This window comes from Dendropsophus ebraccatus, chromosome 1, assembly GCF_027789765.1.
Source record: "Dendropsophus ebraccatus isolate aDenEbr1 chromosome 1, aDenEbr1.pat, whole genome shotgun sequence".
In the NCBI taxonomy this organism is placed as follows: domain Eukaryota; kingdom Metazoa; phylum Chordata; class Amphibia; order Anura; family Hylidae; genus Dendropsophus; species Dendropsophus ebraccatus.
In genome coordinates, this window is record NC_091454.1 from 48511066 (window position 1) to 48523691 (window position 12626).

General features: G+C 42.5%; 1 protein-coding gene across 1 annotated transcript in view; it reads right to left on the reverse strand.

Moving 5' to 3' along the window:
• Positions 1–12626, reverse strand: part of DOCK2 (dedicator of cytokinesis 2) — a 478101-nt gene that overhangs the window by 103714 nt on the left and 361761 nt on the right. Inside the window, exon 30 of the mRNA XM_069970478.1 lies at positions 4188–4266. Coding sequence (XP_069826579.1) covers positions 4188–4266 — 79 coding nt within the window. The remainder of the gene's footprint in view (positions 1–4187; positions 4267–12626) is intronic.

A 12626-nucleotide genomic window follows, 5' to 3' on the forward strand; every position in this document is an offset into this window, starting at 1 on the left:
GTAGGTGGTGGTAATAGTCAGTAGCAGAGGTGGTGTTAGTCAGTATGTGGTGGTGTTAGTAGCAGCGTTGGTGTTAGTCAGTATGTGGCGGTGTTAGTCAGTAGCAGCGGTGGTGTTAGTCTGTATGTGGTGGAATTATTTGTTACTTGTTATCTGGTACTGTGTTTTATTGGTCTTAGTATACAGGATTTGGTCAGTAACAATATGACGGTAATATGTATGGTGATAATATTTATCTTCCTATCTTCCTTATATGCTGGTGTTATTGGTAATATCTGTCTCGGTGTATATATATATATATATATATATATATATATATATATATATATATATATATATACACCAATAGCATCACTTGGTCGAGGAAGGGGGGGGGCCCAAGTTGACCTTTCGCACCAGGGCCCAGGAGTCATTAGCTACGCCCCTGCTTGATCTGTAAATTTAATGACTATTGTTTGCTTCAGTGGTTTTCTTATTTCATATGAATAAAACTAAGCATTGTAAGTTCTTAATGGCAGGGCTCCTATTACATGTATGGCCTAAACAGCTGTTTCATTTGTCAGTAGCATACTGCCTTGTCATTTTTATTATGTGTTACTCCAGTAATGTGGTATATAGAGCTGATCAAAGAATCCCTCCGCAGAGCACCATTATATTATTAGAAGTACAGTGTCATGTACTCTGACAATGTTCTGTTATTTGGCAGAGGGCCTGAACAAATTGCAAATGGGGGATACATATAAGACTTTTTCAGTTTATAAGCATACAAACCTTAAGGCCATGTTCCCACGTAGTAAGACACCGGCCGTTCCATGGCGCAGCCAGGTCACGGAACAGCCGGTGTCAGAGAAGATCATCCCAGCTGGTACTGCAGTCTGACATAGTGATCTCTGCTGCCACATCTGTTCATGTCAGGAACTACTCAGAGCAGAAGCAAATCCCCATAGAAAACCTCTGATCTATCCCCCCCCCCCCCCCCCCCCCCCCCGTACAAGACTGTTTTCTCTGTACGAAAATATTGTGTGATGTGACATGTTCTATTCCTCTTACTATGTCATCACTTGTCTTCTTATGTTACAATCTCCATGTAGTTTTTCTTGATTAGATGTACACCATTCTTAATGTACCGAATTAATGCTTGTACAGTTAAACAAAAAAACCTTTAATAAAATATCTTTAAAAAAAAAAAACTCTGATCTAGACAGTCATGGACAGAGCACAGACCACTATGTCAGTTTGGAAAGAATAGACCACTTCCTGCAGGGCAGGTGGCATAGCTACCATAAAAGGCAGACCACACCACTGCTACGAGGCCCGTGCACTAAGGGGGCCCACAGCATTGCACCTCTAGCCACAAGACGTCACTCATGAACTTCAGAGCTGGGAGAAAAAAGGAATGCCGGGGACCACGCGGGGCCAGCTGAGTATGTGTGTGTGTGGGTGGGGGGGAGGGGGTTGTTCATGGCGTGCCATAGCAAAAAAACTGTGCAGTTTTTTGTTGTGGGACTCCATGAATCCTAGCTACTCCCCTGCAGTAAGGCATACAGCAGTTGATAAGTACTGAAAGACTTGAGTTTTCTTCAAAAGGAACCCACCATGAGGATTTAGGGTTCCATGCTATAATAATGACATTCTAAAGTGGGCTTTAGTCATGGCTCCCGATCTGTAATCATTCCTCTCTGTGTTGTAACCCTGAATACTGTAGCAGCCTCCTGGCCTGGGAATCATGCCCAAAGAGGCCGACTTACAGCACAGAGGGGAGTGACTACAGCCCGGGAACTGTGACAGATTGAGGGAGAAACGTTGCCCACATGACTAATCAGTAGTGATTTGCATACAGAGCAGGAAGGAATAAAACTACATTGTCAAGGAGACCGAGACAACAACAAAGGAGCAGTTTATATGGAAGGGAACACTGCAGAATTCTTCAGAACATCATTATTATAGCTTGGAGCCCTACATTCTCATGATTCTCTCCCTTTAACTATAAGTCATTTAGAAATCTGTAGGACTTTTTTGCGCCACTTTTCTTGAAAACATTTATTCCCTCCGGAGCACCCCTTTAAGATCACTAATAATTATGAAGTGATGTGCCTATAAATGCCCATCTAACTCCCTGATCTATATTGTGACATACAATTACATCTCATAGTTTCATAGCTTTGTACATCCCGAGGCCCACGTGAGACAATTCCTGGCAGTGAACAACTAATTAACTAAAAGGTAGCAGCATAAAGCTTCCGCAGACAATTCTGAGCCGTGCCTTTGCCGCTCCTCCATGATCTCTCTCATTGAGACCCTGGCTTAAATAGTGATAACTATCAGCATCATGATCCATGGCCAAAAAGTACGTACACATTCATTGTATTCATTTTATTCTACGTGACTGCGTGACTAGCAATTCAAGTGTGGCTAATTTTAATGTGTCTACTGAACTTTATGGTTTAAAGGACAGCGCTGCCTATTAGTTTGCGCAAATAATCAAGAAGAATAATGGCCCTGCAATTGTTTGTCAGCTTACAGTTCCAATCGTTTTATTTCTTGGCATAGTGAATTAGCAAAAAGCCCGCAGAATGCCAAGTTTGTCTGCATTTCAATTAGTTTTCAATTTTGTGTGTCACTGGCAGTTCTGGACCCATTGACAACTCAAAGGCAAATCTGACAGGCAATCTAACATCCAATGAAATCTGCCAGCATCAAACAGTTACTAGTGTCAAACAAATTTTGTGAGAATTTGAAATTGAATAACTTCATCAGATGAGAATGTATGGATTAATACACCCTATGGCTTGTTTTCCTCTGGGCGCTTTTCTGCTTTTTATGCCAAACATTATTAATTTATTTTTTTTTACTTCAAACAAAAGCAGTGAGTAAATAGGAAGATATGATATTCCATTAACTGCATTTATTAGGTTAATGTTCAAGTACTTACTAGCACTGTAGTGGTTTTAGTTATTGACTGTAATGTAGAGAAGAAAAAAAATCTTTGGGGGATATTTATCACGCTGTCTTAGGGCCAGTTCACACTGAGCAAATTCTGTGGAATTCTGCGGCGGAGCTCTTAGCAGCGGAATTTTCCCTGCCTCAGTGTCCCATAGTGTCTGTATGGGAGGACTCGAACGCCTCCACTCCCGCCACTCTCCGTGCAAATAATTGGCAAGGTGAAATAATACGGTAAGGGCATTAAAGAAAATCTTACAGTAAGACTTAATTAATCTCATCTGTTCTCATATGATATATATATATATATATATATATATATATATATATATATGTTTTTAAAGAGGTTTTCTGGGTAAAACATACTGATCATTGAGACTCCCAGCACCCTCCGCTGACCCTCAGCTGCCCGGTGTCCACACTACACAGAGAATGGGGCAGCTGTCTCTGTTCACTATGTAACGACTATGTATGACGGAACCTTTTTTTTTTCCAATATACTTTTTTTTATTTAGAGAAGTTTTTTATTGTGTCTGTTCAGATTTGTATGTCCTTGTATGTTCTGTAGTAATCACGTCCATTGTAACAACGGCTATGATTACTACATAGCTTACGTAGAGCTGTCTTCTATGGAACATAGTATACACTCCAGCTGGGATCCCTACCGGCCCCGCAAAAATTAATTAAATAGCAGCTGCAGAATACCTGTCAGTGCACACAATGTGAGCAGTGGCACATTGTGAGCAGCGGGGAATTCGGATGCGGGCGCGCATGGATGCCCCCGCATCGGAATTCAGCGGCAGTGAAGATCATCCAGCTGGTAGTGCAGTGACGGCCAGGATGGTCTTCTTTGACACTGGCTGTTCCGTGACCCGGCAGGGGTCTCTTACACCATGTGAACATGGCCTTACTGTGTAGGTGCCAAGAAGCTGATCAACAGGGTGTATGTTGACTGATGAGTTATCCTAAGTTGTGTGTCAGTGTCAGAAATCTATGCAAGCTCTCATGATAGTAAATCATGGTAAATGAGTGCCACGCCCCCTGCCCTTCCATCTGGCCAAGTGGCAAAGAGTTTCAAAGTTTTTCACAATTTTTGCGGGATTTTTGCCAAACTGGTGACTGTGACTGTGACTAGTGCAAGGATGATAATTTCTTCAAAAGTACCCCCCCCCCATTGGGTTGAAATCATAAATGTCTGTAGTTTATTAGTTATGTGATCAAAACAAATGTATTTATTATTACTTTACCTGCACTTCAAAATTCATGTTTTCAAGAAATTTCTGGTTCATGGTTCTGGCAAACTTGTCAATCGCTCTTAAGAAAACTCTGCAAAAATAAAATAGACACATGTATTTAGTATTAAACCTTGTGAAATGCTCACTTTTCTTCTTAGCCCAGAATAAAGAGACATCTTCATGAATAAATTACAAAAACAACAAATGGATTTTTTTATGACTGTTTTTAATACCTTTTTTAAAATAATTTCTTAATTTCCAAATTAGGTTCCCCGATTTGTTTCAGTCGATTTGACATATCAGTCAAATTTTATTTCTTCAAAAATAATAACTACCCCGAAAATAAGACCTAGCTTCGTTTTGAAGGCTTTTTGGAGAAAACCTGAAATAAAGGCCCTACTACAAAAATAAACCCCAGTTAAAGTCAGCTGATCAGATCCCTGACAATGGGGGACATTAAACTTAGGGGGGGGGGGGAGGTGTCAGAGGGTACGTGGGCCAACTACAAAGGACAAAGGACGTATAAAGTATTTGGACTACTTGCAGAGAGGGGATGTTTACTATATGGGAGAACAACTAACAAATACAGAGTGGAGGGAAGTATACAGTATAGAAGCCTAACAACAGTGGGACATACAGTATGGCAGCTAACTACCATATAGACGGCGATACACTGTAGGGGCTTTGTCAGGGGCCGTCCTTCACATTCGACTCCCAGCAAAGACGGAGCACATGACCGGCCTGTTGCAAGACGTAAACGTACATCGGAGCGTACGACCACTTGTGAGGAGTTCGCTGATGGCGTCCCTAGCTACTGGCCAGCCAGGTTGCTAGGGGCGTGATGGCTACTTTATTAGTTGTTGTCGCGGCCGGGATTTCACCGTCTGGAGCCGATTGGCTCAGGTATTTGGCATTTAAATCCGAAAATGTATTAATGTTCCACCCTCTTATCACATGGTATCCGGTCAAGTTCTGGTCAACCTCTGACGTTCCTGATGGACGTAACGCGTAGGGCACCATGGGTCACCCCAATTTGCTTCCGCTATTTTTATTTTTTTTTATTTTTTTTTGATTAGCACTTTCAGACACAGCATCTTATATTATATTTATTGGTCATACTTTGTGTATATGTGTGTCTATTTATTAGGGAAGGTTGTTGTATACATTTAATTGGGTTGTAGACCTGGGGGTTTCCTTATATTGTCTGGTTCTCCCTTGTTGTTTCTGATTTTAATTGTTTTTAATCCTAGTCTAATTGCTGTTGTGTATTAATTGATGATTTGTAAATATATGAGTTGCATGTACATTACTTATTTAGATGTGATAAAGGTTGGTAACAGCCGAAACGTGTCTAGATTTTACGTACCTGTTCACATGCTGTTTTTATGGAAGTTTTTTTCTACAATACAGTAAGTGTTTTTAAGGACTTTTTTGCTGAAACATTTTTTAATTTTTGGATTTGCTGCTGTGAACTGTTCCTCGTGAAGTTCCTCTGCATCTTTGTCCTAACACGATGACTATCGACAAGGTAGAGTGTCTCTAAAGCTGCTATGATATTTCAGCATAATTATGGTGTATGCATTTTTTTCTCATTTTGCCTGGTTTGACATGTAGTTTGTGCTGACTGGCGGCTGTCTCCTCCAGTTGTATTGTGTTAGTTGGAGTCTCAGCTCCAATCACGTCCTGGGGCTGGGACTCCAGTCTCCTCTGTGTGTCCTTTCTTGCCAGCGATGGAGCCTCAGTCCTTGAGAGTTACTAAGCTAGTGATTTGTGCCTGATTGCATTCCCTGGTTTTCCCGATTTTGGTTTTCGGCTTCTGACTACCCCTTTGTCTGACGATTTTGTACTGTACTGGCCAGCTGTTACTGACTTTGCTTGCTGACTTTATAGTATTTTGTCTGTCTTGTCTGTGTTTTGTGTTTTGCACCTGTTCACGCTAGGGACTGTTGCCCAGTTATCTGCTGCCATTTAGGGCAGTTGTGGTAAGCAGGGAGGGATAGTGGGGCGGGTGCCAGTGCTAAAGCCACATTTATTTTCAGAAGTAATACATTAACAGACAGCACCTAGGTTGAGAAAGCCAACCTACAGGCTTCTGGAGGCTGAGGAAGGCATCACTTTCCCTGAGAAGATATATTACAAAGTTTTACACAGTCACATATACTACTGGATTGAACAAGAAAACTTTCATTTTCTAGGCACTTGAGTAGAAGTACACCAATCTTAATTTTACATCCACATAAAACTGCTAATTTGGATTGAATACAACAGTGATTTCATTCTAAACACTTTAACGGCAGATAAGTAAATCAGCATGCTAGTCTGACTTAATCTTATCGATCCTCACATTTTAATCAATTTTGTTTTTTCAGATCTTAAGCAGAATTGGGATAAGAAGAAACATTCCTGTTCTGGAATTAACAGGACACTATGAAAGAAAAAATGACTGTACATAAAAGTACACCATAAATAATAGCATACTATGATGCCTGGCAGTCCAGATTACTTAGTATAAAGACCTATAGTGCTCTCATCTAACCCGGAACACATCTATACAAGACATATACATATACACATGTATATACATACAAGTAAACATTTTCTTTCACTCAGGGAAACAAAATATCCTGCAGAATTAAGACTATGGAATATAAGGATTTCAGAGAAAACCTGAAAGATGGAATTATTGCAAGATGCAGCAGAATGGTAAGAGGCCTCCTTGAGTACAGAAACTACATTGCAGTACACAAGAGCCTTCAGGTCTCTTTGTAAGTCTAATAATTCATCATGTGCCTTTTACCAAGATAAACTGCACAACCTTCACTTGAACTGCTTCAACAGAAGCAGCCAGTTAAAGGGATTGTCCTATGAATTATTATCAATTTACTGTTAGCTCTTGTAAAGCATACACTTTGAAATTAGGATAATAAAAATTAGTGTACCTATGTGAAGATACTTGGTATCCTTTTCATTCCCTCTCAGTCCACCACAGTTGTGCCAGAGCTAGTGGTCACACATGCTCAACTGCTCAGTCCCAATACCTGCAACCTCTATGTGTATTACCATGCAGACCAGTCAATAAGACTCATAACCTTAAAACAGGTAATGCAAGAGGACTACTGGACTTGGCTCACTCTGCAACTAGTAAATACTGATGATTAGAGATGTTCGAACCTCAAGCATGCTCAAGTTCGTATGAATTACCTGTGGCTGATGAGGTTGGATGCAGCTCTAGGGAGGCCTGGAAAACATGGCTATGGTATCAATCAATGTATTTAGCACTACATCAATTATGGAGGCTAGTGTGCCCAGGGGACACACTATGTTACAAAAGTGTGCAATGATCGTGCCAGAATAGTGCTAACTATCGCTAGGATGATAGCCAGCACTATATTCTGATATGCATAGAGTGGTGTAACTACAAAAGAGTGGTTAAAACTGGGCGCAGAGTGGTAATAAGTTACGTTATCCAAAGGACAACCCCAAAGAAAGTCCTGCCAACAGATATGTCTGTCAGCGCAACAATATCCAAAAAAAAAAAAAAAAAAAAAAAAGCACAAGTAAATAAAAATGTAACAAAATCCTTTATTTCAATATTAATCAGATTACTATCTTCCTCCCCCTCTGGTTTTTTACCTCTGTGCTCTATCCCGTATCATACTTTTATGTGCCCTTATGATCTGATTAAAGGACAAGTGCCATGAAAAACTTTTTCCCAGTAATTGAAGCACATTACAAAGTTATATAACTCTGTAATATGCTTCAATCACCTATCTGCCTCCCTTCCCTGTCTTTTCCCCCTCCACCCCCCACCAGGAAGTGTCCTGACTCACACAGACCTGATTACTGTCGTCACCGTCACCAAGCTCTTCTCTCAGCTCCTTCTCCTGTTACAGCAGCCCCCCCTCCCTCCCCTGCCTTGTCAGGTGACAGCTTGCTCAGCTCCCATTGGCTGAACAACTGCAAGCCATCACTTGTCACATCTCACTTGCTTATCTTCCCTCCAACTGACTCCGGCACTTAGGCAGCTCCCCCCCCACACACCTCATACCCTCTCTCCTGCTGCCGTGGACTCAGTGAAGGAGTCATGTCACTAGAGAAGATAAGCTGAGCAAGCAGAGTCACCTGACAAGGAGGGGGAGGCTGGTGTAACAGGAGCTAGAGCAGCCCTCCTGCTGATGACTCATACTCACAAGAAGGAGCTGCCTGGTGAAGGTGACGACAGTAATCAGGTCTGTGTGAGTCAGGACACTTCCTGGTGGGGGGTGGAGGGGGGGAAAGACAGGGAAGGGAGGCAGATAGGTGATTGAAGCATATTAGTTATATAACTTAGTAATGTGCTTCAATTACTGGGAAAAAGTTTTTCATGGCACTTGTCCTTTAATATTGAAATAAAGGATTTTGTTACATTTCTATTTATTTGTGCAATTTGGGGTGATTTTTTTTCTTATTCAAAAGACGTGTCTTTAGTTCAAATGACCTTTGTGTCCTTTGATTCATTAGATCGGCAATCAAGGTAAAGCTGGGAGCAGGGGTTCAGATTTTTCAGAGGTTTGCCTTTTAAGCTGGGAAATGTTAACCCCTACCTGACCGCAGCAGAGTTTACTAGCTGAAGCCCTGCTGCGGTAAGGCAGGGGTTAACTGAAGTTGAAGTTAAAAAACAACAACAATCAACTCACTTGTCCCTCGTTCCTGGCAGCCGGGCATCCCCCGTCATGTTCCCGGCACAGGCAGAGGTCCCCGAAGCTCTCCCGGTAGCCAAGCATCTCTTCAGAGAAGCTTGGAGACGCTCAGCTGCCAGGAAAGCTTTGAGGACCGCCGGTGCAGGCAGTGTGCATCACCCTGCCTGCGCCGGGAACGTGACGGGGGACGCACAGCTGCCGGGAACAGGTCACAGTGTGTTGAATCGTTTGTTTTTTACAGGTGTTGCTGCATACGGAGGGGATGCGGACAGTTTTGGCAGCAATCATACCCTGCGCATAACATGTCCCACGACTTCTGAGAAGATTTTTCAGGGTTAAAAGTAATCTTCTAAGCCGGAAAATACGGTAGTTAAAAATCATTGTACCCACAGTATTTCAATATATCTAATTTCTGATATTGAATGTGTTAAACTAGATGGCAATATAAAATGTAAGTTTACTAATGCTAGCCTAGCCAGCAAGATGGGGAGCTACAGGTCTTGGTTCTGGAGCAATGCATTGATGTGGTTGGTGTGACTGAGACATGGCTGGACTCCTCACACAACTGGGCTGTTAGTACTTAGGGATTTGCATTGTTCTGAAGGGACCGGGTGGGCAGAAGGGGAGGAGGAGTATGTCTGTATGTTAGAAATGATATGATAGTTAGTGTAAAAGATGCAATAGTGGGCGATGACTGTGATGATGTGGAAGCATTGTGGGTAGAACTACAGAGGGAGGTAAAGAGTGAAAAAATTATTCTGGGTGTAATCTATAGACCCCCAACATTACTGAGGTGATAGATGGTCAGTTGCAAAGACACAGAGCGGGCTGCCAGGGAGGGGACAGTAGTGGTAATGGGTGATTTCCACCATCCAGATATAGATTGGGGTCACGGTTCAGCTAAAATCCCAAAAGGGAAAGAATTTCTTAATCTCCTGCAAGATAATTCTAGGCCAGTTTGTGGAGGAGCCAACAAGAAGTGATGCACTGTTGGATCTGGTTATTTCTAACAATGCTTGGGTAATAGTGACCACAATGTAGTGTCTTTTGGTTTGAAGTGTAGAAAACAAAGACATGATGGGAAGGCCAGGCCGCTCCCAGCTTTACCCTGATTGCAGATCTGCTAGTGAATCAAAGGACACAGAAGCCGTTTGAACTTAAGACACCTCCTTTGGATAAGGTAACTTATTACCACTCTGGGCAAAGTTCTCACCACTTGTTTGTAGTAACATCACTCTATGCATACCAGAATAAAGTGGTGGCCAACATCCGAGCCATAGTTAGCAATATTCTGGCATGAACATTGCACAATTTAGTAACATAGTGTTACTGGCCACTATCCTCCATAATTGATGCAGTGCTAAATACATTGATTGATACTGTTTTAACCTATTATTCAGAGGCACTGGGCCTATTATGTATTAAGCAGCATACATACCATTCTGTGGACACTCAGAGAGGTCTCACCACATATCTAACTAAAAATATGGGTACAGCCTATAGTATGGCTGTATGCATGTTTTATGAGCAGCCTTAGGGCTGCATCCAACTTCTTCAGTCACTGATGATCAAATGCAGAGCGTTTGAGTTCGAATGAACCCTAGCATGCTCGAGGTTCGCTCATCTCCATTGAGGATAAAAAAAAACTGTGGTCACAGATCAGCATAAACCTGGTGCGTCCCTTTAAGTGAAAAGAAAAATAATAATAATTACATATTCTATTTGCAAAACTTACCACTGACATATTTATTGTTCTAAAAACATGCTATAAAAATTCCTCTCTTAGCAGAATTCTGGAACGTAATGGTTTAGCACCCTTGGGAAATTTTTTATGCAAAATGTTAACACTGGAATCTGTTTACTTGGCTTGTTTGCACTGTCGGTAAACTGTATTCTTCCAAAACATTGCAAATAATATTAATCCTGTTTGTTATTTCAGGAACATGCAAAACCAGAACTGTAAATGTTAGACCTGAGGTCAGGCCAAGACTTGTGGCCATAATACAGGTAATAAAAAGCAGCGGCTTTATGTGATTAGCTTATCTGCATTATTAATGCTACCATAGTTCCAAATTTGCACTGGTCACTGTGTTTTACAGAGTCTAAAGAACTCCTAGGATTTCACCCCTTTAACTCCTATATAGGGAACTGACCTTCACTTCTGGGAATCCCTAAGTAGACAACATTAGGTTAAGGCTCCGTTCACAAGGAGTAAATCTGGCAGAATTCCCCCAGCCTCCGTGACATATTCGTAGTGTATGGGAGGCTAACACGTCTCTCTCTCCAGTGCGGAGAGAGACGCGCAAGCTGTCCATAGACTACCAATATGTCACGGAGGCTGGCGGGATTCCGCGGCGGAGAATTCCACCAGTTTTACTCCATGTGAACGGAGCCCTAACCCCTAGACCAGTGATTTTCAACCTTTTTTGAGCCACGGCACACTTTTTATACTTAAAAAATCCCGGGGCACACCACCAACCAAAATGGCACAAAATGACACTAAAACAGTACATATTATACATATAGTTAATAATATAGATTCTAAATGTATTTATACTCACTCAGTGTGAAACCTGGGCCTGTTTTCTTCTCCCCCCTGTGCTTCTCTCCTGTGCTTCTCTCCACCATACTTCTCCCCCCTACTTCTCTCCTGTGCTTCTCTCCACCATACTTCTCCCCCCGCTTCTCTCCTGTGCTTCTCTCCATCATACTTTCTCCCCCCTGCTTCTCTTCTGTGCTTCTCTCCCCCGTGCTTCTCTCCTGTGCTTCTCTCCACCATACTTCTCTCCCCCCTGCTTCTCTCCACCAAACTTCTCTTCCCCCTGCTTCTCTCCGCTGTTTCTCTCCCCCATCCCCCTGTTTCTCTCCCCTCTGCTTCTCTCCCCTGTTTCTCCCCCATCCCCAGGTTTCTCTCCCCCATTGTTTTCTCCTGTTTCACAGGGGCACCATAGTTTGGGGAGCTTTCCCCGCGGCACACCCAACCATGTGTCGCGGCACACTAGTGTGCCACGGCACACTGGTTGAAAATCACTGCCCTAGACGACCCTGGGCGTACCCATATGTCCAGGATCGTCTAGGGGTGTTCAGAGCGGGGCCGCGGTCCCGGGTGCCATATGTAGCCCCGGACCGTGGCTATTAGAGGGCACAGTGCGATCGCTGTGCCAGCTAATTAAGTAATCAGATGCAGCTGTCAAAGTTGATAGCTGCATCTGATTACTTGGAGTAAGGCACCCCCTGGTGTCTAGTGGGGTTGATCGCCCCCCCCCCCCCCCCCCCCGTTGTCTCGGAGAAGCAATCCACACATCTCTCACCGGCTGGGGTCAGCGCCGGCTCGGCACTCGATTGCTTCTGGCTGCAGCAGCCGAAGGCAATCAAGTGCCCATCTCCTTGATCTATGCAGTATAAATATACTGCATAGATCTCACTGAGAGATCAGTGTGCATATACTAAAAGTCCCCCAGGGGGGCTTCTAGTATAAGTGTAAAAAAAAAAAAAAGTGTTGTTGTTAATAAAAAGCCTCCTCCCCTAATAAAAGTGTGAATCACCCCCCTTTTCAAATGTTATAAATAAAAATAAATAAATAAACAAACATGTTTGGTATCGCAGCGTGTGTAATCGCCCAAAATATTAATTCATTTAATTCCTGATCTCGCACGGTAAACGGTGCAAGCACAAAAAAATCAACAAAATGCAAAATTGAGTATTTTTGGTCGCATCAAATCTAGAAAAAATTGTAATAAAAGGCGATCAAAAAGTCGCATATGCGCAATGA